General features: G+C 41.3%; 1 protein-coding gene across 1 annotated transcript in view; it reads right to left on the bottom strand.

Annotated features, from left to right (window-relative positions):
• TRAPPC9 (trafficking protein particle complex subunit 9) overlaps positions 1 to 26,602 on the bottom strand; it is a 321,801-nt gene that overhangs the window by 285,685 nt on the left and 9,514 nt on the right. Inside the window, exons 2-9 of the mRNA XM_063299706.1 lie at positions 24,862 to 25,007; positions 22,510 to 22,638; positions 19,473 to 19,499; positions 16,390 to 16,511; positions 13,472 to 13,597; positions 8,932 to 9,148; positions 6,877 to 7,020; positions 4,371 to 4,497 (exon numbers count right to left, since the gene is read on the bottom strand). Coding sequence (XP_063155776.1) covers positions 4,371 to 4,497; positions 6,877 to 7,020; positions 8,932 to 9,148; positions 13,472 to 13,597; positions 16,390 to 16,511; positions 19,473 to 19,499; positions 22,510 to 22,638; positions 24,862 to 25,007 — 1,038 coding nt within the window. The remainder of the gene's footprint in view (positions 1 to 4,370; positions 4,498 to 6,876; positions 7,021 to 8,931; positions 9,149 to 13,471; positions 13,598 to 16,389; positions 16,512 to 19,472; positions 19,500 to 22,509; positions 22,639 to 24,861; positions 25,008 to 26,602) is intronic.

Consider the following 26,602-nt stretch of genomic DNA (forward strand, 5'->3'; position numbering starts at 1 on the left):
ACCTGGACTGGACACTTTCAGACAGAAGATCACATTGTTTACTACTCAGGACATGAAAAACAAAGAAGGAACAGAGTTGCTTTTACAGTTAGGAAGGGTATAGCAAGAACAGTACTTGGCTACAATGCAATCAATGACCAAAGAATATCAATTAGATTTTGTGGACAACCCTTTAATATGACAATCATCCAAGGTTATGCTCTAACCATTGATGCAGAAGAGGAGATTGATGAATTTTCTGATCAATTTCAAATTGACAGAACGTGCAAGCAAGATGTGTTGCTTGTGACTGGAGACTGGAATGGCAAAGTTGGAAATAATAAGGAAAAAAATGTAGTTGGACTATATGGCTTAGGATACCAAAATGAAGTAGGAGTACAACTTATCCATTTCTGCCACTCAAATGATTAATTCGGTCTTCAAACAACCAAAACATCCTGTATACACGGACATCACCAGATGGAAAATACAGAAATCAAACTGATTATATTAGGAGGTGGAAGATCTCAGTTATACCATCAGAGACGTGGCCAGGTGCTGATTGTCTATCAAATCACAACCTGCTCATATGCAAATTCCAAGTTAACCTAAAGAAGAAGGGAGAAAAAAGTTTCCACAATATGATCTGACCTTATACCTACCATTTTCAAGGAGAACTTGTCATGAGCACCGTTGAGCTGAATGCATCAGCACAACGGCACACATAACAATACCACGGAAACAAGAGCAAGGGATTAAAAGATAAGCAAAGCGATGCACAACAACAGACACAGACCCCGAGGAGAAGGGAACGACCCCGGCCGGAAAAACCAGTCAAGAGAACACAAAGGGGGAAGAAAGAGCGACAAAGACAGGGCGGATCACGAGGCACACCTGAAACTGTCAGCAGGAACGCAAAGGATATCGCCCAGCTGAAAGCAACCGGCCGGAGGAAGAAGACGATTACGAGAGAAGCCCGGGGCACCAGCAGGGGCCCCGCGACCCCTCACCTACCGGCAACGAAGCATACAGGACTTGGGGGGGTGACACAACCCAAGGTGGGGGGGGCGCTGACCGGCGCGGGCTATTTAAACCCCGCACTGGCGCGCTCCCTTCACTCTCAGCTTTTTCTAGCTATGCACTATGCTGAAATAAACCAGAACCTGATCTTCCCTGAATTAGTGTCTGTGTTTTACTCAGTAGTAGGCAGCGCATGACAGAACATCAAGAATCACTTTGAAGTCCTGAACTTCATTGATAGAGAATCAGAGGAATTGTGGAAGGAACTTACAGAAGTCATTTGGATGAATGTGAAAAGAGACTGATGAAGATGAAGAAACAGAAGAAAGCAAACTGGACGGCAGAACAAATCTTGGAAATTGCCAAGAAGAGAAGCCAAAGCCAAGAAAGAACAAGACTGAGGAAGGAGAGAGCTGTTAGATGAGACAATTATTACATCTGACGATGGAAACAGACATGGAAAAACAAGGAAAGCCTTCTAAAAGATTTCTGAATTCAGAAGGACTCAGAATTCGAATAGGAACGCTAAAGGATACCAATGAACAGATATTTCAAATTTATTTATTTGAATTTCAAATTTCTGTCACCGCCCATCTCCTCCAAAGGGGGACTCTTTGAGAGATAGTAATTGATTCAAAGAAGACCAAACAAAGATGGAAGGAATATACAGAAATACTTTACAGTAGAGATGTCAGCATCCAAGATACCTTAGATGATATTTCATACTTATAAGAACTTCTAGTACTAGATCAGCACTCCAGTCATTACCAAGTCAGAAGAAAATGGCAAAAGACACTGGCTCCAGAAGTTAGCAAAGGGGTGTGACAAGGCTGTATACCCTCCGCTTATTAATTCGACCTGTATGCTGAATTGGAAGATGAATTGATTTTAAAATTGGAGGAAGAAACTTCAATAGCCTGAGCTATGCTGATGTCACTATCATGATAGCCAAACATGCAAAGGATCTCCAAGCTCTAGTAATAAAGTCAAGAAGCACAGTAAAAAAAATGGGACTAAAAGTAGATATAAAGAAGGCCAAACTAATGACAGCAGGTAGAACAACCAACCTTAGAATTGAAAATGTAGGTACTGAAGTAGTAGATAGCTTCTGCCTTTTAGGTTCAATTATCAACAGTAAAGAAGGAAGCAGTCAAGAAATATGCCATGGACTAGCACTTTGTAGAGTAGCCATGAAAACCTTGGAAAAGATATTCAGATGCTGTGACGCGTCTAGAGCTACAAAGATCAGAATGGTGCAAGCAATGGTAGTGCAAGCAATGGTAGTGCAAGCAATGGTATTCCCTGTCACCATCTATGGAAACAAAAGTTGGACTTTGAAGAAGCAGGGGAGAAACAGTATTGAAATTTGGAGCTGGGAAAAGCTCCTGAGAATACTATGGACAGCCAAGAAAACAAACAAACTGATCATCATACAAATCAAACCAGAGTTTTCACTCAAGGCACAAATGACCAGGCTCAAAGTATTCTACTTTGGACACATTATGTGAAGATCTAACTCTTTGGAGGAGGTTCTAATGCTGGGAAAGGTGGAAGGAAAGGGAAGAATAGGACACCCAGCAGTAAGGTGGATGGAGTCAGTTACAGCAGCAATGGGTGCACCATTAGAAGACCTGAAAGACCAGGTTAGGGACAGATGGTCATGGAAAAAAATCTATCTCTGTGATTGGTAAGACACTGACACTGACTTGATGGCACAAAAACAATCAATCCATCAATCAGTCAAAATTATTCCTAGCTTTGGATTTCCCAGAACACAGTCTATTTCATCACACGTATGGAGTACACTCTGAGAAAAGAGTAATTATATACAGAGAGAGAAATAGGGTGTGCATGTGCTATTTTTAAAAAGTTCCAAAGTTGGGGGGGGGAGACTAAGAATGGAGGAAATGGTGAGATTAACTAATGTAAAGCTACACAGTGCATATGTAAACATCGCTTTATTAAAAGAAAACTGGCACACATACTCGTAGCAAATGTCTACAACTTTCATCCAAAACATACTACAAAAAACACCATTTACAGCCAACAGTTATAACACCTCATCTATTGATACCCATCCAACAGAGAAACTCAGTTAAGAGATTTTAAGCAAAGATTTCTCAAACTACAATATGTACTCAATAAACCCAGTTTATTAATTGAGTCTATCAACCAAGCAGCAAACAACAGCCCCATCAAGGAACTCTCAAGGGGGGAACAACACCTCCACCAACACAAGCTTGGCAAACCACGGTATATAAACTGAGAGCAAGGCCCACTCCCTGTTCGCACTGAAGACGTTGCCTAGTCTGGCAATGAAACGTCTGCAAGAAAACAGCCAGGCTCAGAGAGCACCAAGGACTCCACAGTTAATACAGAAGTGGAGCATAGCACTTTCAAAGAATAATCCACAATCACACTTTCTTTTTATAGGCCTTAGGTGCCTTGCTTAAAGACAATCATGTAACCAAAAATAACTACTAAATACTAACTACTAAATAACAATGGATCACATCACAGTCATATGGACATATAGCATGCAGACTCAATTCTACTACCACATCTTTGCAGGAAGCACTGTTACAAGATGATATCACTCACAACATTAAAACCCCTCTGGAACAATCCATTTCTCATCTTCTAATGTGCTGTACATCATCATGTCAGCAATCCCCTAGTGCTCTATACACAGGGCAGACTAGCAAATCTCTATGTAAAAGAGTAAATGGATACAGATCTGAGATCAAAAGTAACAACATCCCAAAACTGGGGAGTTTTAAATGGGGAAATATTTCAGCCTCTCCAAACTCAGTTCCTTAAATAAAGGAATTACAAAGTTCACTTGGATCACAAAACAGCTGTGCAAGAATTGATCAACTATGAGAACTGAACCGAACAGAATAGAACAGAACAGTCCGCTGGAGTTGGGCAGCTAATAAATTTCAGTAAATAAAATAAATCAATCAATAAAATTCACTAGGATGCTTCAAATCTGCCATGGGCATCCTCCCTATACCTGTTGGCTGTTCTTTAAAGGAGCTGTGCATTTTCCCAAGTGTACCTCATAGCCACGTGGGCTCAAGAAAATACTTGTTTGAGTTGAGAAGGAGGTGATGGCAGGGCAGCGACATCTACAACAGGGCACACCACAATACCACAGAATACAAGGGAAGTTTCAATTACTGCTTACAGAAGTTTCAATCTCCTCTGAATGGCACCTGCTTTTACACAAGTGATTTCATCCTGAAACAGTTCACTGCTCTCAATCTAACATTGTTCTCTAGTAGGTTCTCTAAGGAGGCCTGTATGACATATCATTCATTACTATATAATATCACACAATATAAAGAATGAAAACAAAAGGTAGTTACCTTACAATAGGAAGTTTGGTGAATGGAACTGGGGGGAGCTTTAAGCCATCTGGAAGTGTAATGAATTCCATTGTTCCTGGGCATTTTGATGTATAGTTTTCTAGACTTTGTGTTACATCTTTCTTTTCTAAAAGAAAACAGAATTCTCATTACTGTTATACCAAAATTGTAAGAGGTTATTTCCATCTCACAAATGATGCTGGAACAGAAGACACGTACTATGAAAGCAGGTTAATATATCAAGGATTTTAAAAGCTGTGAAGGAAAGTCCCACACTAGCTGAAGAAGAGATATAGGAAAGAAGACTGAAAGGCACGGATCTCAAAAATACCAGACCGCCATTTCCTTCTACCCTGAAGAAGTCCGTTGAGAGAGCATGCAAAAAGATATATTCTGTTGCATATTCCCTTGTGGAAGACATAAAATAAGTAAATTCTCTTTAGTCAGGCTCAGTTGGAAATGATTATTTCAACTCTGGCTTCACTAGGCTGTAACTGGCTTATTTTTTGTTTGTTTTATTGATTTTGGTTTATCTCTTAGCTGCCTTGGGTGTCCTATGTGTGAAAAGGCAGAAGGTAACAAGATAGAAAGGATAAAAGAATGATGCAAATGAACTCATAATAGATGCCATGGTTTGAAAACTGAGGGCAGAACAAGAGGCTTGAAATGGAAACCTTGGAACCTGGAAGTGAAAAAAACAGCAGAAGACTAAAGATGCTTTCATGAAACTATTTCACAAATATGATAGAGGCAGCATAAAGGATGCAGCAACCTAATCTGACTTTTCCTGACCAAGTCTCAGTTTAGGACCTCATTAATGAAAACTTCAGTTGCTTGATTGCTAGATTCAGGGTTCCAACCTGCCTTGTCGTCAACTCTGCTCCTAAAATCAAGTACAGTGACAAGAAAAATGCATCTATTCTTATCAAACATCCAGTAAGACAAACCCTGACTTATTTTATTCAAACTAAAGAAATATGTATTATATTACTATGGCAGACCCACTATTCCCCAACACACCCCAGTTAAACTTAGGAGCTTGTCATCAGGACCTTCATTTAAGTTTACAGGACATGACGTGTTTGAACTATTCTAGTTTCAGAGTTTAATTTCATGCACCAGCCATGCAAAGCAATATCCTAATGCATCTCTTCATTGTGATTTTCTGGAAAGCTGTTATACATTAGATGCTTGTATTTTTTATCATCCCATTCTTCACCAACATCTATTTTATTATTAAAAAGATATATACCAACAATGCTTCAGGAGATTTGACTATAAAATGTACAATATAAAACAATCTCCTACATCAAGTGAAATTTTCATTTTGTCAATATCAAAGCATACAATGATATTGTTTTCTTTTGTGAAGCAAAAGTCCAGATGCACCGGATTGCTCCTATGTGACCCCTCTCTGTGCACTGACCCTGGGATGCACCTTGGTTCTCTGAGGAGTGCCAGGAGATGAAGTGGCACAAGCAACACCTGGAGCACCAGGGGTGAAAAACAAAGAATCCAACTTGAACACAAGCAAGAGCCCATATTCAGACCTACAGCATGGCGACAAGGGCAGCAAAACTCCCCTCTTATTGCATCTGCCGAGAGCTGCTGAGTGGTCCTGTTTAGAATGACCTGCTTGCTGCTGGGGGTGGGGTAGGCAGGCCACGGTATCATCTGCAGGGCTGCAGTAAGGAATATTCATGCTACTTGGTGGATAAAGTCACTTGGAGTTGGACTCTAACTGGCAAGTCCAAGTGAGTTGCCTGGGTACAGTCTTGTAAGTTTATCTGGACTAAGTCTGATTACGTCACACCCAAGGAAGCAGACAAGGTCCTCCAATCTGTCAGTTCAGCTACCTGTCTGTTATATCCCGGGAGGTGACCAAGAGATGCATCCATGCAGTGGTATCTCAGAGAGGGAGTGGTCTGGCCAGCCTTGAAGGAGGCAGTGGTATGCCCCCTCTTGAAGAAGTCATTGTTTGACCCCCCTATTATGGACAATTATCATCCAGTGTCCAATCTTCCTTTTTTAGACCACTGATCACTAAAGTCCCTTGATAGTGCATAAAATGCCAAAAATCTTGTAGCAAATTAAAACATACAACTTGTAAATTTTTCATTAAAATAGATAGAAATAGACTATTATTTTGGGAAGAGAGTTGAAAAGTTTTAAATTAACAATTAGACACTGTGGGCTAGTCAAAAGAAACAACTGTGAGTGCTTGTGCAATACTGACAATGCAATACCCTGCAAACTCTTTGAGATAGGACAGAGTAACAATTTTAAAAGTGGCAAAGTCTGTTCCATTTTGAAAATAAGAAATATTCAAAGGCAGTTTCCAGTTTGCTCAGGAAAGCTAAGAGCAGGACTTGTCTTCTACCCAGCAACAGACAACCAGAATCACACTAAACATTCTATAGCTTTTGGATATACCTAAAGTGGCTGATTGGCCATTGTCATATATAGTATTATAGAAAATTTGTTTTTTTTTTAATAAAACAAATACCTTGATCAGAAAGAAAATCCAGCATGGTTTGTAAAAGAAAAGATAAGTGTCGGACCGAAAGTGCAGGGTTTCCCATTCTCCTGGAGGCATACACTAGCTCATGAAGCAAACGCATCTGCACAGCAGCCCAACCACGATGAGTTCCTTTAGAGAGAGTCCAGAATAGGTGTTAATGCACTTCTAGATCAGCAGTATCCACTCAATGTTCACTGAGCAATGAACTCCCTATGTCTGTTTGACATGACAAGCTTAGCCAAACCTACAAACGCAGGGCTATCCAGGGAGACAGAACGGAAGAGTTGCATTTAGTCGTCCATCTGCTAGATACAGTACCAAATACAGTTATCTTGTGATAGAAAGGTTCATAGCATTCCTAGTGGCAGGTCATCAGAGATGCCCAATCCCTATCAGAAAGGGTTACAAAGATCTCCAAGGCCATAATCCCATGCTCTTCTAGATAAGGAATTTGAATTTATCTATGTTAAAGCCCACAGAACTCTTTGAACTTCCTTAAACAAATCTTCAGGCTATTATGCTAGTGTATATTATTCCTTCTTCAACACAATAAAAATATTTTTGTCTTTTTTAGCTTCATTTTTTCCATTTCATCAAATGACTGAGAGCCAGTTTGGTCTAGTGGTTAAGGTGCTGGGCTAGAAACCAGGAGGCTGTGAGTTCTAGTCCTGCCTTAGGCATGAAAGCCGGCTGGGTGACCTTGGGCCAGTCCCTCTCTCTCAGCCCAAGAGCCAATCAGGTGTGGTATGAGAGTTCTAGTCCCGCCTTAGGCATGAAAGCCGGCTGGGTGACCTTGGGCCAGTCCCTCTCTCTCAGCCCAAGAGCCAATCAGGAGTGGTAGGAGAGTTCTAGTCCCATCTTAGGCACAAAAGCCAGCTGGGTGCCCTTGGGCCAGTCCCTCTCTCTCAGCCCAAGAGCCAATCAGGTGTGGTATGAGACTTCTAGTCCCGCCTAGGCATGAAAGCCGGCTGGGTGACCTTGGGCCAGTCCCTCTCTCTCAGCCCAAAAGCCAATCAGGAGTGGTAGGAGAGTTCTAGTCCCGCCTTAGGCATGAAAGCCGGCTGGGTGCCCTTGGGCCAGTCCCTCTCTCTCAGCCCAAGAGCCAATCAGGTGTGGTATGAGAGTTCTAGTCCCGCCTTAGGCACGAAAGCCGGCTGGGTGACCTTGGGCCAGTCACTTTCTCTCAGCCCAACTTGGTGCAATGTGGACTAGCCTCCTCGTGGTGCGCCCGGGGCAACGTGACTTGTCACGGCTAAATAGTCCACACATCTGGCTGCTGGACCTCACAAGGATTTCCCAGCCAGAAAAAGCAGCATGAACACGGAACTCCTATGCCATATGATAAAAAAAAAAATCAAATGACTTATTCTGTAATACAAAGCACAAATTGTAATGAACATTCAGATTTTTATTAATACACCTCCAATCCAACATGCATATTCTCTCAAATCCTTCCTCATCATTGTTACATAAATCTCACTTTATTTATCAGTCAAGCTAAACAGAAATAATTTTGTCTCCTAAAAATTAAGTCACATCAATTAAATTCTAAAAACACTTCCTGTAAAACAAAGAACTTCTTCCATCCACAGAAGGCTTTCCTTCAAGGAAGAGTCCTGCATGAGGGAAAATAACTTGGGCAACTGTCATGAGTGAGGATGGCCAGCAGGGGGCTCCCATCCAGGCTGTAAAGCGCATGCGTAGCACTGAGGAATTAGGTGGCCATTCCAAGAGACACAGATCGGGCCCGCCTTAACCCTGGGGGGTTATATGTCTGGGTTTTTCCCACGCTTCTTCAGTTTGTTAGGATTTCCCTGTTCTGTAGCAACAATAAAACACTAGAGACCTGTTCCTTGTCTCAGCGTGGTTCCTGGCTGTTAGGACATCAACTTTATAACTTGGGCAACAATGATGGAAAATAACTTGGGCAACTTTAGCCTACTGATTTTTTATTCTCACCCATTTTGCTTTATTGCATAAAAAGCAAAAGAGTAAACGTTAGGTTTGTTTGCTTATTTCTCCCTATCGCAAACCTGGTACCTTTGCTGAAATCTTTAGGATCCAAAGATAGACTATAACCAGGAAGTGTTTCCAGTAGAAGTTTATAGCAGGCTCTCCAGCCAGGTTCTATTATGCTTGGCGCTACACACTGCATTGCTGCCACTCGCTTGAAAAAGGCCGATTTGCGATGGAATCCAATTCGCTCATAAAGTTCAGAAAGAATACTGTAGCGCTGAATTTTTTCTTCTTCAGAAAGCTGAAAGAGAAGATCGGGAAAAAAATATTTAAGAAGAGTTTTAATAACCAAAATTGCCATAAGCAAACTAGGTGCAAAAACAGCAAGAAGAATAGCCCTGGAAAGCATACATATATAAGGAAAAAAGAAATAAAATTTCACTCAGCAAACATTCAGCATAATTCAACAAGTGATGCATGAACGCTAGACAGACATTTCCAGTTCAGGTATTTTCTCACAGTATCCGAAAACAAAAAGCAGTTTGCCTCTTCCAGAGTGTAACTAGCTGCAACAATAAAGCACCCTAAGCCACCTGTTACTGAACAAAGCGTGTTACAGGTAGTCCTCAACTTATGACCACAATTGGGACCAGAAGTTCCACCACTAAGCGATGTGGTCATAAGGCAAGACGTCACGTGACCACATCGCTTAGCAACAGCAATCACAACAATTCCCCTTGCTACTGTTAAGTAAATTTTACCAGTTGTTAGCCAAGGACCCACCGCAATCCAAGCCATTCTGGGCTTGGTCTCCGCCAGCCCCAAGCCTCAGCACGGTAAGGGACTGCCTCCAACTCCCCCCACCCATCCATCTCCCCCACATCTCTGCCGTTTTGGTTGCCCTGCACCCTGCCTTGCAAGGCAGCAAGCAACCCCAGAACTGTGTGGCTCCTGAGCTGCAGCATGGTGCAAAGCCATCCCTGGGAGCTTCAGCTGCCCCAGCACAGTCCCAGCCAGTTACCCCCACCATCCTGCACTCTCAGACCCCTGCCCCCTGCACTCCACCGCCCCAGCTAACTTTCGCCGTCTTCTTGCTCCCGCTGCCGATGAGGCCTGCCCAGCCTGTCCCTTCGCGAGGCAGCTGCTGGCCACGTGAGGTCATGTTTCCCAGGTCTTGCAACGAAACCACCATGCGCAACCTGGGGAAGAAAGCCTCGTGCAGTCAGGCTTTGACCATGTGACTGCAGGGGTGCTACAACGGCCGTAACTTTGGGGACTGGGTGTAAATTCCTTTGTTCAGCACCGCCATAACTTTGAACGATCACTGAGCAAATGGTCATTAAGTCAAGGACTACCAATATAAGGACACTGTGTGAAGCAATGCTTCTTTATTGCCACCCTGACCCCCTGAAATATGTTTCCCCTATTGGAGATTGGACTAGCCCCTATTTTGAATACCTTTTAGAAAGCAAGTAAAGCATGGCTTTCCACACAGGTCTCTGGAGACCTAACATCTGCATTTCAACCAGCAAGGGGCTACTTTAACATTTTACTGATGCTTTGGAAGAGTTATTACAATGTTTATAGTTTTCATGATGTTTATAATTTGATTTGTAAACGGCCTAGAGATATGTGATTGCAGTGACAGAAAAATAAAAGTGAAAAACATTTATCTGAAGTCAGTACAAAATACTGCAAGGGCAGTGCTGCCAAACTTAACATAATATGTCTAGATGGCTAAAAGAAAAAGAACAAGGCAGAACTTTTTTTTCCCCCGCTGGATCCTGAACATCTGATATCTAAGCAGCTGAGAAACAATTTTATAAAAATAACTGTAATTAGCACAGGAAAGGTACCTGTATATTGTAATAACGGATGAATATAATAGAATATTCTGCTGGAATTTTATGGAATATTCCAGGGAGAGAGACTGAATTCCATCTCTTATCACATCAGCATCAAGGTTTGCAGGAGAGAGTTTTAAGGTGCCATTGCCTGGCCCACACATAAAATTGTAAGGATATAAGTGTGAGGAGCTAGTTCTAAATGCAAAAATGTTGTATAGTCAAAGTATATCCTACTTTCCAAACCAGATAGCTCTTTGAATACAGAGCAATGTGTTCTGCTGAGCACTGAAATATTCATGTTGCTCAGTGAAAAACAAATCCACTTTGAGATGGAAGCAAAATATGCCTTAGTTAGATAACAGAGTGAAAGCCATCTCAAGACTAACGTACAATGGAAAGTTATCCCAATCAGAAATTCCCTGAAAATGGGAGGAGGAGGAGGAGGAGGATTTATGGTATTTTATTTTCCTACAGATTTAGAACTTTATATATCATCAGTTATTCAGCAGATAGTTCTTGCTTACAGTAGGTTGTTCAGTGAGTGACGAGAGGTCTTGCTGGCTATCAAAATATTACAAGTTCCCCAGTTGTAACAAACACAGCAGCATCCTTATTGTATCAAAACCCCGTTGGGTTGCTTGACCAGAGGTTGGGTGCATCAGATCCCAACAGGCTCCCCTACTCTCGGTCCATTCAAGCAGGCACTGGGCTGCCATCTGCCTAGGATGCGTTAATTTGAATTCCTGCACTGAGCAGGCAGTCGAAGTCTGTGATTCTGTGTTTCTATTTCTGTCGTTTAACTATTCCAGTTAAAGACAGAAATAACTCTGCAAAAGAGAATAAGCCCAAAAAAGCAAAGCATTATATTTGGATAACTTAAAAGTCTATTAAACAGTATTTTCTATTGGTAGTATTCCAATCAGAGCATTAATCAATTCTTATGATGCAACACTGCTGACCCCTAGTGTAAAATGTAAGGTATGAACATAAAGTCTACTACCAGTTTTGTTCAAGTATACCAAAAGATTCTAATGAGAGGTTGTTTTTTTAAATAAAACAAGACACTAGTACATTATCAACAAAGCTGAACGTACTGTACACATAGGGAGGATAATTGGTAAAGTCTGCAGCAGGCCAGCTTCCTTCCAATTTTTTTAAAAATTAAAATAATCTTTAAAAAAATGTTAAATGGGACAGGAAACTTGGTGAACGCCAAGCTAAGTGCCAAGAAGAATACAGTTTGTTGCCTATCTGCATTTTACAGAAGATGTAACTGAAAAAGGCAACTAGGCTATATCAGCACTGATATAATCAAGGGCAGAGCTGCTCGAAACACAAAAGCAATTCAGAAAGGATCTCTCCCCAGAGAAGATAAAGGAGGATATAAGCATGGGGAAGATCACAGTAATGAAGAGGATTCTGCTGCACAGAGATCCCACGATACATCAGCCATACAGCAACTGAGTTTGTACTGAGGAGGTAAAATCAGAAGTAACACATAACTTAACTGGCTCACAGAAGATAAAGAACCACCTCAACACAGTGCTAACAGGACGTTTGTCTACGCCTGCCTAAGTACCACTTTCATGAATTGGAAATTCCTTTCTGATCTAATTTTACCTTGCTTTGTTTTTTGTTTTTCTAGAAATTCCAATTTAAACCAGACTGAAGGGGATTTTTAACATCCGCCTGTTCCAGCCTCTTCTCTAGCAAATCCTTTTCCTTGTTTCAAAAAGAAACGTTGTTTTGCTCTCTAACAGAAAAGGGAGAAGGCTGGCCAGCCTTCTGCAGACATGTTCAGGTAAACATCCTCCTGCCAAAAAATGTATATTGGGACATCTGCAGGCTGCAGCTTGGTGCCTGGCCAGAAGGATTGGCAGGCAGACTGTGCCGAGTGGGGTTGGTGGCCTGTCCATTCACTACAATTATTTATTTTTATTTATTTATTTACCAGATTTTTATCACCGCCCATCTCCCTGGGAGGTGGGACCCTGGGCGGTTCACAATAAAAACAATTTAAAATTTCAGTAAAATCATAAATACTACCAATAATCAATCAGTATAAAATGCAATATAATTATACCAAGCCAGAGCCCCCTATTATGTCTGAACTAGGGAAGCACTCAAGGATATGTAAGAGTAAGAATAAAGATAGCACACATATCAATATAAAGCTACTGTAAAAGCAGTCCCACACCCAACAGCTTTTTAAAAAGCGGGTGATAATCGCTAAATGTCTATTAATTTATTTAATTGCATTTATGTACTGCCCCTCTCACTATGCAGGTGACTCCATGCGCTGCGCACATTACTTGTTCTAAATACGTTGAAATGGCATTTTGTAATATACATTTTGTTATGGTAAAAATAAAAGACAATCTTTTTTTCAATATCTACGGGTGAGATAACTGAAATTTGAAAGGTTTATAAGAAATAATATATGATGAATATATCTGAAGTGTCAATACTTTCAGTCTTTAAGAAACAGCTGCTTTCTAGATTAAAGCATGTATGTTTGAGGAAAAACTTGCTTTATAAGCAAAACAACAAAACAGAATGGATATATAGAGAATATGCTATAATGCTATTCCTGAGAACTCAGGTATTATCTTTAGGGAGTGGCTTTTTGCAGGCATCAAGCTCCTCACTGTGAGAAACAAGGCACAGAATGAGGCAGGTGTAAGTGTAAGTCATTAAGGTACTTTTTCTGTTCTTAAAAATAGGTCAAAGACTGATGGAGAAAGTAATTCTTAGTTAAAAGAAAAGTCCATTCTCACCTGACGAAGGTTAATATAAACAGCATTTTGAAGGAATTCAGAAGCTTCCATGCTTCTTTTCTGTATTGCAAGCACTCTCACCGCCTTCACACAAGCTTCCAGCTCAATAACGCCAGCGTTCTTATACTATAAAACATATATAATGGATTAAAATATTGGTCTATTATATACCGCTTCATCACATGTACAAATAAAATGTATTTCTTTGTAAGAATACTAGCCCCTCTGGGGTAATAGACTAAGCTATGTTGTTCTACAACTCAGCATGAATCTATTTTGCTGAGACGTAGCCAGGGCTGAAAAATGGGCTCTTTAACCAAGTTGTATGGTTGCATTTATGGATACATAAAGAGCCACAAATTATGAAACCATTCTCTTACTTTTAATAGTGCTTGAATAATACCCAATAATTCTACTGAGTAAAACAATGCAAGAGATAGCAGTCAAAATCCAATTATTTTCTTTCTTTCTTTCTTTTTCTTTCTTTCATTTTCTGTCTAGTAAGATTATAATAAATGTGGTGCTGGGACTTTACTGTGACAGATATGTCCAGGTTTTTGATCCAGTACTGCACAGCATGTAGCGCTGAATGAGAAGCTACCCACCCAGCAGAAGCCATGAAGTTCACGGGTTGCTTTTGGGCCACCAGACTATTTCTCAGTCTATCTTACAGGATTACAGTGAGGATCAGGAAACAGGGAAAGCTAATTATCATGGCCCTCAACTTTCCCAAATGAAGACAGGCTATTCTCACTGTTTAAAACTAATAAGATCACCAGGAGCCATTTTGTCCCATTCCCATTACAAAGCATCCCTCTACTCAGCATGCAATTCGCTGACCCTGTTCATACACACAAATACTTCATCGGAATGCATAACGCAGGGAGGGAGGCAGAAGGTCAGGTTTAACCCAAGTCAGGTCAGGTCAACTGTGTTGTGAGAACATCACAACCCAGTTTCCAAACTTGTTCAAAGAAAAAGTGATGATACAGAGCTACTGAAAAGCAAGCCTCACCAGTACAGAATTGACTGCCAAGACCTGACACTAGAGAACACCCTTCCCAAAATTGATAAGCAAACAATTAATGCTGCAAGCAGAATAAACCATCAACAGTACAATAAAATAAAGACAAATACTTATTTTGGACTTACTGTTCCACTATTCTTAATGCTTACAGAAAGCGCAAATTTAAAAAAAACTGGGGGTGGGATCCAAAGCTCAAAACACATATTTTGCCATGTAAAATGTTTAATCAGTCTCATTTTCTAAATCTGAAGTACTGTCACTGTTTGTAATTTCTAATTATTCTTATGTTTTTATCATTTTATCATTTTCCCATACTTCTGAAAACAGAGAAGTAAGCCTATATTGAAAAAAGCTTATTTACCCTTTTACAACTTATTTTATTTTTTATTTAATGTATTTCCAAACGTAAGCACATTCTTTCACATGTTAACTGGTTTTGTGTTCCTTTAAATCAATATTAGAAATATTACTTTGCAATTCTTTTTTTCCAAAAGGCATTCAAAAGCGGTATTAGAAAAAAAATAAAGTTATGTTTTTTTCCTGAAATGCCTGAGTTTTCTTCCAGCCTTCGCATCTCTACAGTCAGTATCCTACGTCTGCTGTTTTCCACTAAAACACCATGTAATCTAGGACAGAAGATTCCAAATGTCACATTGCAACAACACAAGACATAGCTTCTTCACAGCAGTATTTCTAGTGGCTTTGCTGTAACTTCTAGCTCCAGAGTACTAGGGATCTAGCATGCTAAAAAATGGGAAAAGATGTTTAAGTAAAGCAAGTATTCCTACTACTTCTACAGCTACAGTATGCCTGCTTAACAACTGGCCTTTTTAGAGACAAATTGCAGCTACTCCACCTACAACTCCTAGCTTGATCCCTGCTTTCCCAGACCATCACTTTTATCTCTTCCCCTTTCAGCTCACAAGACAAAAAGGAGGGTAACATTTAAAACTGGCTTTATCTCTCTACTGCAAGTCAAATGCTCTTATTAATAATAAAAAGCAGCAGCAACTTTTCTCAAGAGACTGACTAAACACATGAATCTGCAGATGCAACTTCCTCCTAAACTTATCCCCTCCCTCTTCTGAAGCTTTTGCTTCCTCTTTCAAGTAATTATATGTAGAACTACATCTAAGTTTTGAACTATGGTCACTATAATCTATTGGACATATATTTACTTATCATATTTATACCCTGCTGCAGTCCTGAAGAACTCTCGGCGGTTTACAAGAAGTACAATGAACAAAACATCCATGGCTATAAAGCATATAAAATAAACCTTGATCATGGCATCATCCCAAATGCCCACTAGAAGAGCCTTGTTTTCTCAGCCTTAGCCTCCATCACCTCTTGAAAGTGGGAAACAACGCTCTAAACCTGAACCTTGGTTGGAAGTTGATTTGTTTCTCCAAACCGCTTATTGCTAATCACAGTCTGGCCAAGTTCAGGGGGAGATAATGATTCATTTCTGTTTTTAAATTAAGACTCCAAATTTCCTCTGTGCAACTGGGCCAGAGTGGGGAAGAGAAAGGGCTGGGAAACCAACAAGCCCAAGGTTTGATAAAAGATTGATAAACCATACTTTTATGCTACTATTCATTCTAAAGATACAAATAAAACTTTTGCATTGGACTACGAATCTAGAATTTTCCTTTAAAAAAACACCACAATTTAAACTGACATTCTTCTTTAGCAAACATTATTGTATAAAAATGAGCAGCTATGTAAAAAGGTGCTGATTCATCCAATTAGCACTTCCACAAATCTCCAACTGTTCTTTAAGTCTATTACCAGCTATGTACGCTGCTGTGTGGAGTCCATTACCACTGGTGCATATCTATGATGGATTTCATTTCACATATAAAAAGCTTGCTTATTATAGCAATGTTACCTTGCTATAGTAGGAAATAGCTTCTTTGTACTTCTCAATAATGTCTTCAGGGCTCAGACAATTCTTAGCTCGTCCTATTTCAGCGCTTGTATCTGCATTGATGCCATTTGATGTGAGGGCCCCTGCATTGGATTGAAGCAGGAAATTTCAGATTAACTACGACTACCGGGTCAGAATAAGACAAAAATATTTCAGAAATCCTTCTAGTGCAAAAGAAAGTTTGAGCAAGGAACAAACTGATAAATTCAAAATGTAGACAAAATGGCAGAGATCTGGAGATTTTTCAAAATTTACTGGGCCATGCATTGTAATTTTCTTACAAAAATTGCTTGAATTGAAACTGTAAAGAATATATATTGTTTCACAGGCATACAGAAAAAAAATTTCTCGTAAGATTAATAAACTGATACTGAACTCTTATATTCTATACACGCTAACATCACTTAATTCTATTATCACTTAATATTAATTCTGGAAGATATCTCACAGCCACTGCAATTTACTGAAGGAAATGACTCACAGCATTTTAAATGAATTTGCTATCATAAAAATTACAACCAAAAGTTGACTTCCGGGGGGGGGGGGAATGTGTTGGTCAAATCTGTCTGAGCAAGCGAACAGGAAGAACCAACATGAGCTTGCCAGCGGAATTTGGCAGGGACTTTTAGAGAGAATCCCTAAAAAATTTTCCATGAAAGTCAACAATGAGCATTTGGCTAACTAAGAGCCTGAGAAAGAAACAAAAACCTTAAGAAATAAAAGTGAACATAAGATTCTGTAGTTTTGTCCTACAATACTTCTGGGACATTGGTATTCCTGGCTAAAATAATGGATTTTAGTCAACTCAAAGCAATGATAAGTAGGATTCCATAGCAAGGGAAGCTAATGAGAAAAGGAAGACACGTTGGAGAGTTCCTAAAAAACAACATACCAAAAAACTATTGCAACCTATTCCAAAGACTGAAAAATAGAGGACTGACATTTCCAGTGCGGCTACACAAAGCCTAACCCTTAATAAAGATCTGAAAACAAAACATATGCAGGAGGTGGAAAGAAGTACAGGTCACCAAGGAAGAGCTCGGACCTTCAGAGATGGTATCAAGAAAGCTACAGCTGAGCATGGGTTGCTCAAAGCAACAAAAATAGTCCCTCAGATATGGTCAATATGTTCAAAATCAAATAATCAAAATTCCAACTGCTTAATGTGGATGGAAACATTTTGATAGGCAGACTGGAGGTTATATGCAGGAATCTGCTGGTTTTATTTATTTATTTATTTACTTATTTATTTAATGACTGAATTTTGGGGTTGAATCTTTGTATGTTATTTATGAGAAATCCTACAGAGCTGGTGAAGTTCCAGATGATGGACGAAAGCACGCTGTTTCTGTCAAATCAGGGAAAAACAAGGATCGAGGGGGAAGAGCTATAGATCAGTCAGACACCAAAATACGGGAAAGTTCTAGAGCAGATCATAAAATAATTAAACTGTAAGCAGCTTCAAAACAACATCGTCATTGCTGGAAGTCAGCATTGGTTGTAAAAAACAAAATGAGAAAATAGATGAAGTAATGTTAAATGTGCAAATTCTAGTAGACAGTGTGTAGTATACGATCTCTGCAAGGAGTTAATGTAACATAAAAGAAAGCTGAGAAACAGAGAAGTTAAATGCACTCAGAGCAGAGTACTTAAGAAGTGTTTGTGGTAAAATGGTGTGCTGAAGAAAAAGCAAGCTACTTGTACAAAAGAAGTATCCTGGTTTGATCATAACTGAGGATCAAACTGCAAAGCAAGTATTTGAAGGAAGGAGGTCTAGAGGAAGACCAAACAAGGTATGGTTAGATGCATTGATGAGATTCTCAAAAAGAGATGAGCATTTTGAATTTAAAAAAAAAAAGATCAAGGGCTGCATGGATGTTGAGGAAGCAAGGGTGGTTTGCAAGGATATACAATATGGAGAGGTAAAATGAGTGGTGCTGGGGTAAATTAGGCCTTTCCTTTCCTTTTCTACTTCTCATCTTTAATTTATTTGGCTCACTATTTCTCCCTTTTTTTTCTCTATTTTTATAATACTGCTTATCCCAAAAGAGAATAGCAAGAGTGTGCATGGCTTACTAACAGTTCTTGTGAAAAAATAATCTTGGAATACTGGTTGATTTTCAAGTGAATGTTAATCAGCAGCATGATGAGTGCAAAAACCAGAGAAATGCATGTATAGACTGCATCAACCAATGTATAATTTCTAAATTGTGGAAAGTTAAAAAAAAAAAAAAGTATCCTTCAAATCAGAATTGACTCCTGGCTACTTCCTAGACAGACCCAGGCACCTTCCTCTGCATAAGTATGGATATGATTGGTCAATAACTTCTTCCAGCCTAATTTTTTACTTCCCGGTTTTACTAACAGTTCCGGTATTTCTTGGTGGTCTCATATTTAACTACTAATCAGGTCTGATCCTTTTAAGTATTATTACCAAATTATGGGAAGTTCCAGTTTATTCTGTATTGATCAGACTGCAGCTTAATTTGGGCTCAGTTTTGGGCATCATTTTACAGATTCAGACAAAATGGAACATGTTCAGAAATGCAAACAAGGAATGTCAGGTTCTGAAAACTAAGTCCTCTGGCCAGAGATTGAAAGCCCTGGGTATGTTCAGTCTTGAGAAAAGACCACTGAAGGGGGATCCTTCATATGCATGAAAAGATGTCAGGTGGAAGAATGTCCTCTTCTCTATTGTCCTGTGTTCTGCCAGATACAGAATAATGGATTTAAGTTACAAGAAAGCAGATGCTAATTATGTTAGGGGAAAAACTTCCTAACAGTAAAAGCAGTTTGACTTTGAAACCAATTATCCAAAGAAGTGGTGGTCATTTCAACTAGGCATGGTCAAATAGAGGCAGGACAGCTGTTTGTTCAGGATGCTATAATCTGAGTTCCTGCACTGAACAGGACTCAGTGGCCTAAATGGCTCCTTGATTATATTTTTTGGAGGAACACAGAAATGAAATATTACTAAAGCATATAGGCAATAGAAAACAATTAATATATTTGATTGACAAAACACAGTTATAAAGACAATATACCTGGATCAATAAGAACTTCTTGTGCTCCTAAGAAAAAAAAATCGAAACAACATTAACCTTCTGCACTGCCTAAATAAACAAGACTGCCAAATATATTTTACAATTAATCACCCAACCACAAAATCTGTAGAAAACCAGACTGCTCGCTGAAATAAAACATGGGCACGTATCTGTTGTCATGCCACTGTGATGAAATTCATTATTATTTTTTTTACAGTTTTATAAATGACTCTCTGTAAGTTAGATTTTTTCCCTGGGTCATGTGTGTTCCACTGCACCAGTATTAATGCTTGATGTGTTAAGGACATGTGTTTGAGAGAACGACAGAGAACTCCTGCCTGGTTACTTAAAGGAATGAAGAATTGCTTTCAAGTAGCAAAATCAGCCCAGAACACTGGGGGTCGCAGTCCAAACACATTTGGAGGAATTACAAACTAAAAGAGCATATGAAGGACATCTTACATGGCAGGTAGGAATGGCAAGTTAAGTCCCTTTTATTTTTTACTGTGTTGTTTCCAAGCAGTTTTGCTGATTTCCTTATCAGTTTACAGTTTTTTCAAGTTCAGACACATTTTTAAGCTGCACTTTTGCTGCTATATTCCCTGCTTGGTAAAACAGGGCCTCTTTTGTGCAGCTTTCCCCAGTACACACTCTGTGGGTGCATTTTCTCATTGTAGAACTCAGTTGCAAATTCTGAGGAGTCTGAAACCAACATCTTTATTGCGTTCCGTTCACAAAAAGCAATGAAGTGACTGAGAGGATCAGATCGAAGACTTCCAAGTCTAGCATTCTGCTTCCACAGATGCCTTTATGTAGGCCCTAAGCAGATACCTTTAGGAAGCAAAGTCGATAGGAAACCACGTTTCTCTTACTGTTATACTGGGGCAAATAGCTATCCATCATGTCTAACACAGCCTAACACAGAAATGTCTGCACTTTTCTTTCATCAGGTCTGTGGGTAAAAGGAAAACAGACATGGGCTCATTTTCCTTCTGAAGTAAAAACATAGCCTTGTGTTCCAGGGTTCAGTGTAAACAATCGGAACGACAGGAGCCTGAGGGTCAGAAGGAAAGCAGAAGGCACCAGGATAGTCCCTCGCTAACTATTTCCAGTGTTCTCTTAGATAATAAAGTGAAAACCACAAGACTCTCTTTTCTGACAAAGCTAAAAGCCCTGTAACTTCTAAGAACCGGAAGCAGGCTGCACATCTGTCAAAGCGCCTCTCTTCATTCATTACTACGTTTAGTGTAAGGGCCAGGCATCTTCACCCTTAGCCAGCCTACTCCCATGGACGTTTACTGCAAAGAAAAGCATGCTGGGTTGTACAATATGCACAAACGAGTTATCATCTCATAATATACCCTCTAAGTTGATTAAAAATGTGGTGCTGCTAATAAAGAAATTCATATTTAACTAAACAGGTTGCTACTAAAAAGGGTGTTCTGCATAATAGTGAGAATACAGAAGTTTAATTCAAATAAGCAGGGGCATCCATAGGGAATGTCAGAAAAAGTCAAGATGACAACTAGCACTGTGTGATTCAAGCCCTGCCCCTCTTTTTCCTTGCACCAACATCACACGCCCATACAAAGAGGTGGGGCTTCCATTGCTCAGTCAGGCCATCTTGGCTTTCTTTACCCCACCCGGTGCACACTCCCTGCATACAAGTAACATGATATATGTTATCTCTTAATCAAGACTTGGATAATTTGTTTATTTATTATTATATTCATATCCCACCACAATCTCTGTAAACTGTGTTCTGTAAATACAGCCTTGTAAATGATTTAAGATCACAGCATGAGGAGGACCATGAAGATCTTCATGAGACACTCTTCTCTGCATTCCAGCAATTGATAAGGAAACTTTCTCCCTTGAAAAAATTACTTTGGTTCTTTGTCACTAACATTGCTTGAGAGGACAACCACCAATAATTTGGGTTTCTTCCTGGTCTCATGGTGAGTTAATTTTACTCAGATGTTTTCATGCTCAGTGTGGACTTAGTTTTTGGTGTTTGGGGTGTTTTTCATTGGCACTTTAATAATTTATTCTTGCTTTACTTAGAATTTGATCATTACTTTTACTGCTACAGTGTAATTGCCTTGAACTTTTTGAAAAGCAAAATAGACACGTATTTACTGATTTGATTTATATTCCAACTTTCATTCAGGAGCTCAAGGCAATATAGATAGTGTTCCCTCTTTCCACTTTTTCCCACTGTGTTAGGTAGGGTTGAGAGAATAGGTTTCCAAAGCTCAGGGCAGAGTTGAACCTGAATCTACCCAGTGCCAGTCCAGCACCTTAACCACAACACCATTATTCTTAATACATTCTTTCTAAAACGTTTTTATCTGGAGTGCTCTCAGAAATGTTGCCATAGAAGTGGCAACAGGCTCCTATTCTATCCATGGCACCGCCACCGATATCAACGCTTCAGATTCTGTTGGAAGCAAAATGCCTTTCGTCTCAAGTCTACAAGCCAGCTTTTTTTCTCCTCTAGTATCATACACCAAAATACCTTCGAATTCTAACTTTACTTGAATTCTGTTCCAAAATAAAACTAGTTCATTGTAAACTTTGAAGTCAGTCAGTTATATCTATCTGCAAGGTAGGAGCTGTTTTCCTTATGGGGATGGTACATCCTCCAACTTTAAAAAAAAAAATACTAAACCCTGCCTATTATGTGAGGGCAAACTTTGTTCTGCGAATTTAGAAGCTGCATGATTATATACAGCTAGAATAAATCTTAAAAGAGTCCCCTTTTTGGGAGAGATGGGCGGTGATAGAAATTGGAAGGAAGGAAGGAAGGAAGGAAGGAAGGAAGGAAGGAAGGAAGGAAGGAAGGAAGGAAGGAAGGAAGGAAGGAAGGAAGGAAGGAAGGAATAAATGCAGCATGGGCACACTCAGAACGGAGATTCTGATTACGCCTCAAATAAAAATAAACACTTGAAAACTTGTGAAAAACATTTAATCAGCATATATACTAGACAAGAAATGTCATCACAATTTAGAAACACCGCCACAAGCTTTTGCTTACCAGGTCTGTGCCTGTTACCTGCCTCTGCAGAAAGTGAACCTCCTTGTGCCCTGCGAGACCCAACTTTACCTCCAGTTCCTCCAGGATAGTGATAGATGACAGAGGCTGAACATAAGCCTTCAAGAGCAGCTATAGACGAAAACAGTTCTTTAAATGGCAGTTTTACCACAGCCGATTCACGTAACGATTACAGTAGATCTAATGCAATAATACTGTACGTCTGATGCGACACACTGAATACAAGGCACGGAAGCAGCTCAGGTACGCAGAATGGTAAAAAATTTAAAGAGAATCTTAATATTCACCTTTCCTTCTATAGGAAGGTGGAGGTGGCAAAAACAGATCTAATCACCTGGCCAGAGATATAAAGGAAAGGACTTTTTACAGTGGATACAAAGAGTAATTCTGACAAAGCTTTGCTTTCACATTAACAGTATTTTCCCGGACTCAGTGGTCACCAAGTTTCATTCCAGCATACTTTTTACACTGAGAAACAGTGCTTGAATTTCTATCCCATATATTACAGGTAGTTCTCGCTTAATAACAGTAATTGGGACTGGAATTTCTGTCACTAAGCAATGCGGTTCTAAGCGCAATGTCATGTGACTGCATTGCTCACCAACGGCAATCCCAGCCGTCCCCACTGCCGTCATTGAGTGAGGGTCAAGGGTTGTCAAGTAAGACTTCCTCCAGACTTCCTGCCAGCTTCCAACAAGCAGGCCAGTGGGTGGGTGAGCGAGTGAATGGCTGCTGTGGGGCCGTGCAAGCGTGGCCGGGCCAGGGGTGGCTGCTGCGGGGTAAGGGTGGCTGCTGTGGCGCCACGCAAGTGTGGCCAGGCCGGAGGTGGCTGCTGCAAGGTGTGCAAGAGCGGCCCGGCAGGCAGGCATGCACTACAGAGTGGAGGCACAGGGGTGCTTCAGGCGCTCATGCACTATGGAGGACGAGATCCCTGGGATCTCGTACTCCGTAGGCAAGATCCTTGGGAGAAAAGGCAATGGGAGTGGGAGCAGGAGTGACTTACTGGAGCGACTTGTGACCTTCCCTGCCGGCTTCCCCATTGACTTTGCTTGCGGGAAGCTGGCAGGGAAGGTCGCAAATGGAGATCACGTGACCACAGGACGCTGCAACTGTCCTAAGTGCAAGCTGGCTGCCAAGCACCTGGATCGCGATCACGTGACCGGGGGGGTGCTGGAATGGCTGGAACTCCAAGGACTGGTCATAAGTACCACTCATTCAGCACCATCGCAATTTCGAACAGTCGCGCTGAATGAGTGGTCATTCACTCATGCCCTAGTCACCTCCCAGCCGGACTACTGTAATGAGCTCCATGTAGGGCTGCCCTTGAAGAGTATCCAGAAGCTTCAGCTGGTACAGAATGCAGCAGGGCAAGCAGTTATGCGTGTTTCTAGAAGAATACATGTTTACACCTCTGCTCTGCAAGCTGCTTTGGTTACCAGTCTGTTTCCGGGTCTAATTCAAGGTGCTGGTTTTGAGCTTTAAAGCCTTACATGACATGGGACCGGGTTATTTGATGGACCGCCTTTCCCTGATTACATCTGCCTGTCCCACCAGATCTAGCACAGAGGACATGCTGCGGGTCCCGTCAACTAGACAGCTACATTTGGTGGGTCCTAAGCGGCGGGTCTTCTCTGCTGTGGGGCCAAGTTTAAAGAATATTCTCCCCCTACCCCACCCCCAAAGTGAGGCTGGCTTCATCCTTTTTGACTTGGGTCCCTCAAGACCTGGTTGTGCCATCAGGCCTGTGGACCCCAGGGGACTGGTGAAATGTGAGATGGCTCCACTGTTTTTAATATCTGCTCTTCGCCTAATATTTATTTTTCTCTTTTAGCTTTACGCTTTTTATAATTTTAGAGCTAATAATAATAATTAAAAATAATAATTGTTTTGTAAATATTGTCTTTTAGCTTTGTTGTATGCTGCCCAGAATCACCTGTCTGTGAGAAAGGTGGCTATACACAGTAGGTATGATGGATGGATGGATGAACAAGCCAGGGACTACCTGTATAGTATTCCATATTTCATAGTCCAAAAACTTAGAGAACACCATAAAATCTGTTCAAGAAAGCACAAGTGAGTAGGAGTTTGTTCTCTACTGTTTCCTGGAACTGTTCCCATTCTCTGTGCAATGGAAGACCTCTGAGAATCACAAATTACTGTGAATTTTAGAGCTATATTTATTTTATTATAACCCTTTATTCTTGTTGTTTATTATTAATAATGGAGGCTTTAAACCACAAACCATTTTCCTATAGAATGTAGGAAGCATCAGGAGTCATGCCAAAAGGTCTTCTAAATACAATTGTATTTTACTTCCAACACTATCATCCCTACCTCCAAGCCACAGAAAGTCATTTACAGAACGGAGAAGTTCCACAGCCATATGATAGTGTACAAGGGAATCTTGCAACATCCCTGCTTGTAGACAAAGGTCACCGACATGTTTCCGCATACGACCCTGACAACGCTTCTTATAATGTCTAGGATACAAAAACAAACAGTGCAGAATTAGTTCAATTGTACTGTTCTAAAAGACAGTGCCTTTATTTGCTTTATTCTTCTCCATAAGGTTGCTTCTTACTGACAAGCAAATAATCACTGGTCCTCACCAACAGCAAAGAAGCCTATTCCCAGCTATCAATATACTCACTGTAGTAGATGCAATATAAGCAAAGATACTCACTGTCAGAAAACATGACACTGCATACTTGGAAACAAATCTGTAACATGCATGTGGAATACAATCAATGATTTCCTCAGCACAGCCTTTGTCTAAAAGTTCAGTATTTGTTTATTTTATTTATTTTCTCTCTCTCCTTTATTTTTATAAATAACTCAAGGCGGCAAACATACCAAATACTCCTTCCTCCTCCTATTTTCCCCACAACAACAACCCTGTGAGGTGAGTTGGGCTGAGAGAGAGGGACTGGCCTGAGGTCACCCAGCTGGCTTTCATGCCCAAGGCGGGACTAGAACTCTCCTACCACACCTGATTGGCTCTTGGGCTGAGAGAGAGGGACTGGCCCAAGGTCCCCCAGCTGGCTTTCGTGCCCAAGGCGGGACTAGAACTCTCCTACCGCACCTGATTGGCTCTTGGGCTGAGAGAGAGGGACTGGCCCGAGGTCACCCAGCTGGCTTTCATGCCCAAGGCGGGACTAGAACTCTCCTACCGCACCTGATTGGCTCTTGGGCTGGGAAAGAGGGACTGGCCCAAGGTCCCCCAGCCGGCTTTCGTGCCCAAGGAGGGACTGGAACTCTCCTACCGCACCTGATTGGCTCTTGGGCTGAGAGAGAGGGACTGGCCCAAGGTCCCCCAGCTGGCTTTCGTGCCCAAGGCGGGACTAGAACTCTCCTACCACGCCTGATTGGCTCTTGGGCTGAGAGAGAGGGACTGGCCCAAGGTCCCCCAGCCGGCTTTCGTGCCCAAGGCGGGACTAGAACTCTCCTACCGCACCTGATTGGCTCTGGGGCTGGGAGAGAGGGACTGGCCCAAGGTCACCCAGCCGGCTTTCGTGCCCAAGGCGGGACTAGAACTCTCCTACCGCACCTGATTGGCTCTTGGGCTGGGAGAGAGGGACTGGCCCAAGGTCCCCCAGCCGGCTTTCGTGCCCAAGGAGGGACTTGAACTCTCCTACCACGCCTGATTGGCTCTGGGGCTGGGAGAGAGGGACTGGCCCAAGGTCCCCCAGCCGGCTTTCGTGCCCAAGGCGGGACTAGAACTCTCCTACCACGCCTGATTGGCTCTTGGGCTGGGAGAGAGGGACTGGCCCAAGGTCCCCCAGCTGGCTTTCGTGCCCAAGGCGGGACTAGAACTCTCCTACCATGCCTGATTGGCTCTTGGGCTGAGAGAGAGGGACTGGCCCAAGGTCCCCCAGCCGGCTTTTGTGCCCAAGGCGGGACTAGAACTCTCCTACCACGCCTGATTGGCTCTTGGGCTGAGAGAGAGGGACTGGCCCAAGGTCACCCAGCCGGCTTTCGTGCCCAAGGCGGGACTAGAACTCTCCTACCACTCCTGATTGGCTCTTGGGCTGAGAGAGAGGGACTGGCCCAAGGTCCCCCAGCCGGCTTTCATGCC

Source organism: Candoia aspera, chromosome 3, assembly GCF_035149785.1.
Source record: "Candoia aspera isolate rCanAsp1 chromosome 3, rCanAsp1.hap2, whole genome shotgun sequence".
In the NCBI taxonomy this organism is placed as follows: domain Eukaryota; kingdom Metazoa; phylum Chordata; class Lepidosauria; order Squamata; family Boidae; genus Candoia; species Candoia aspera.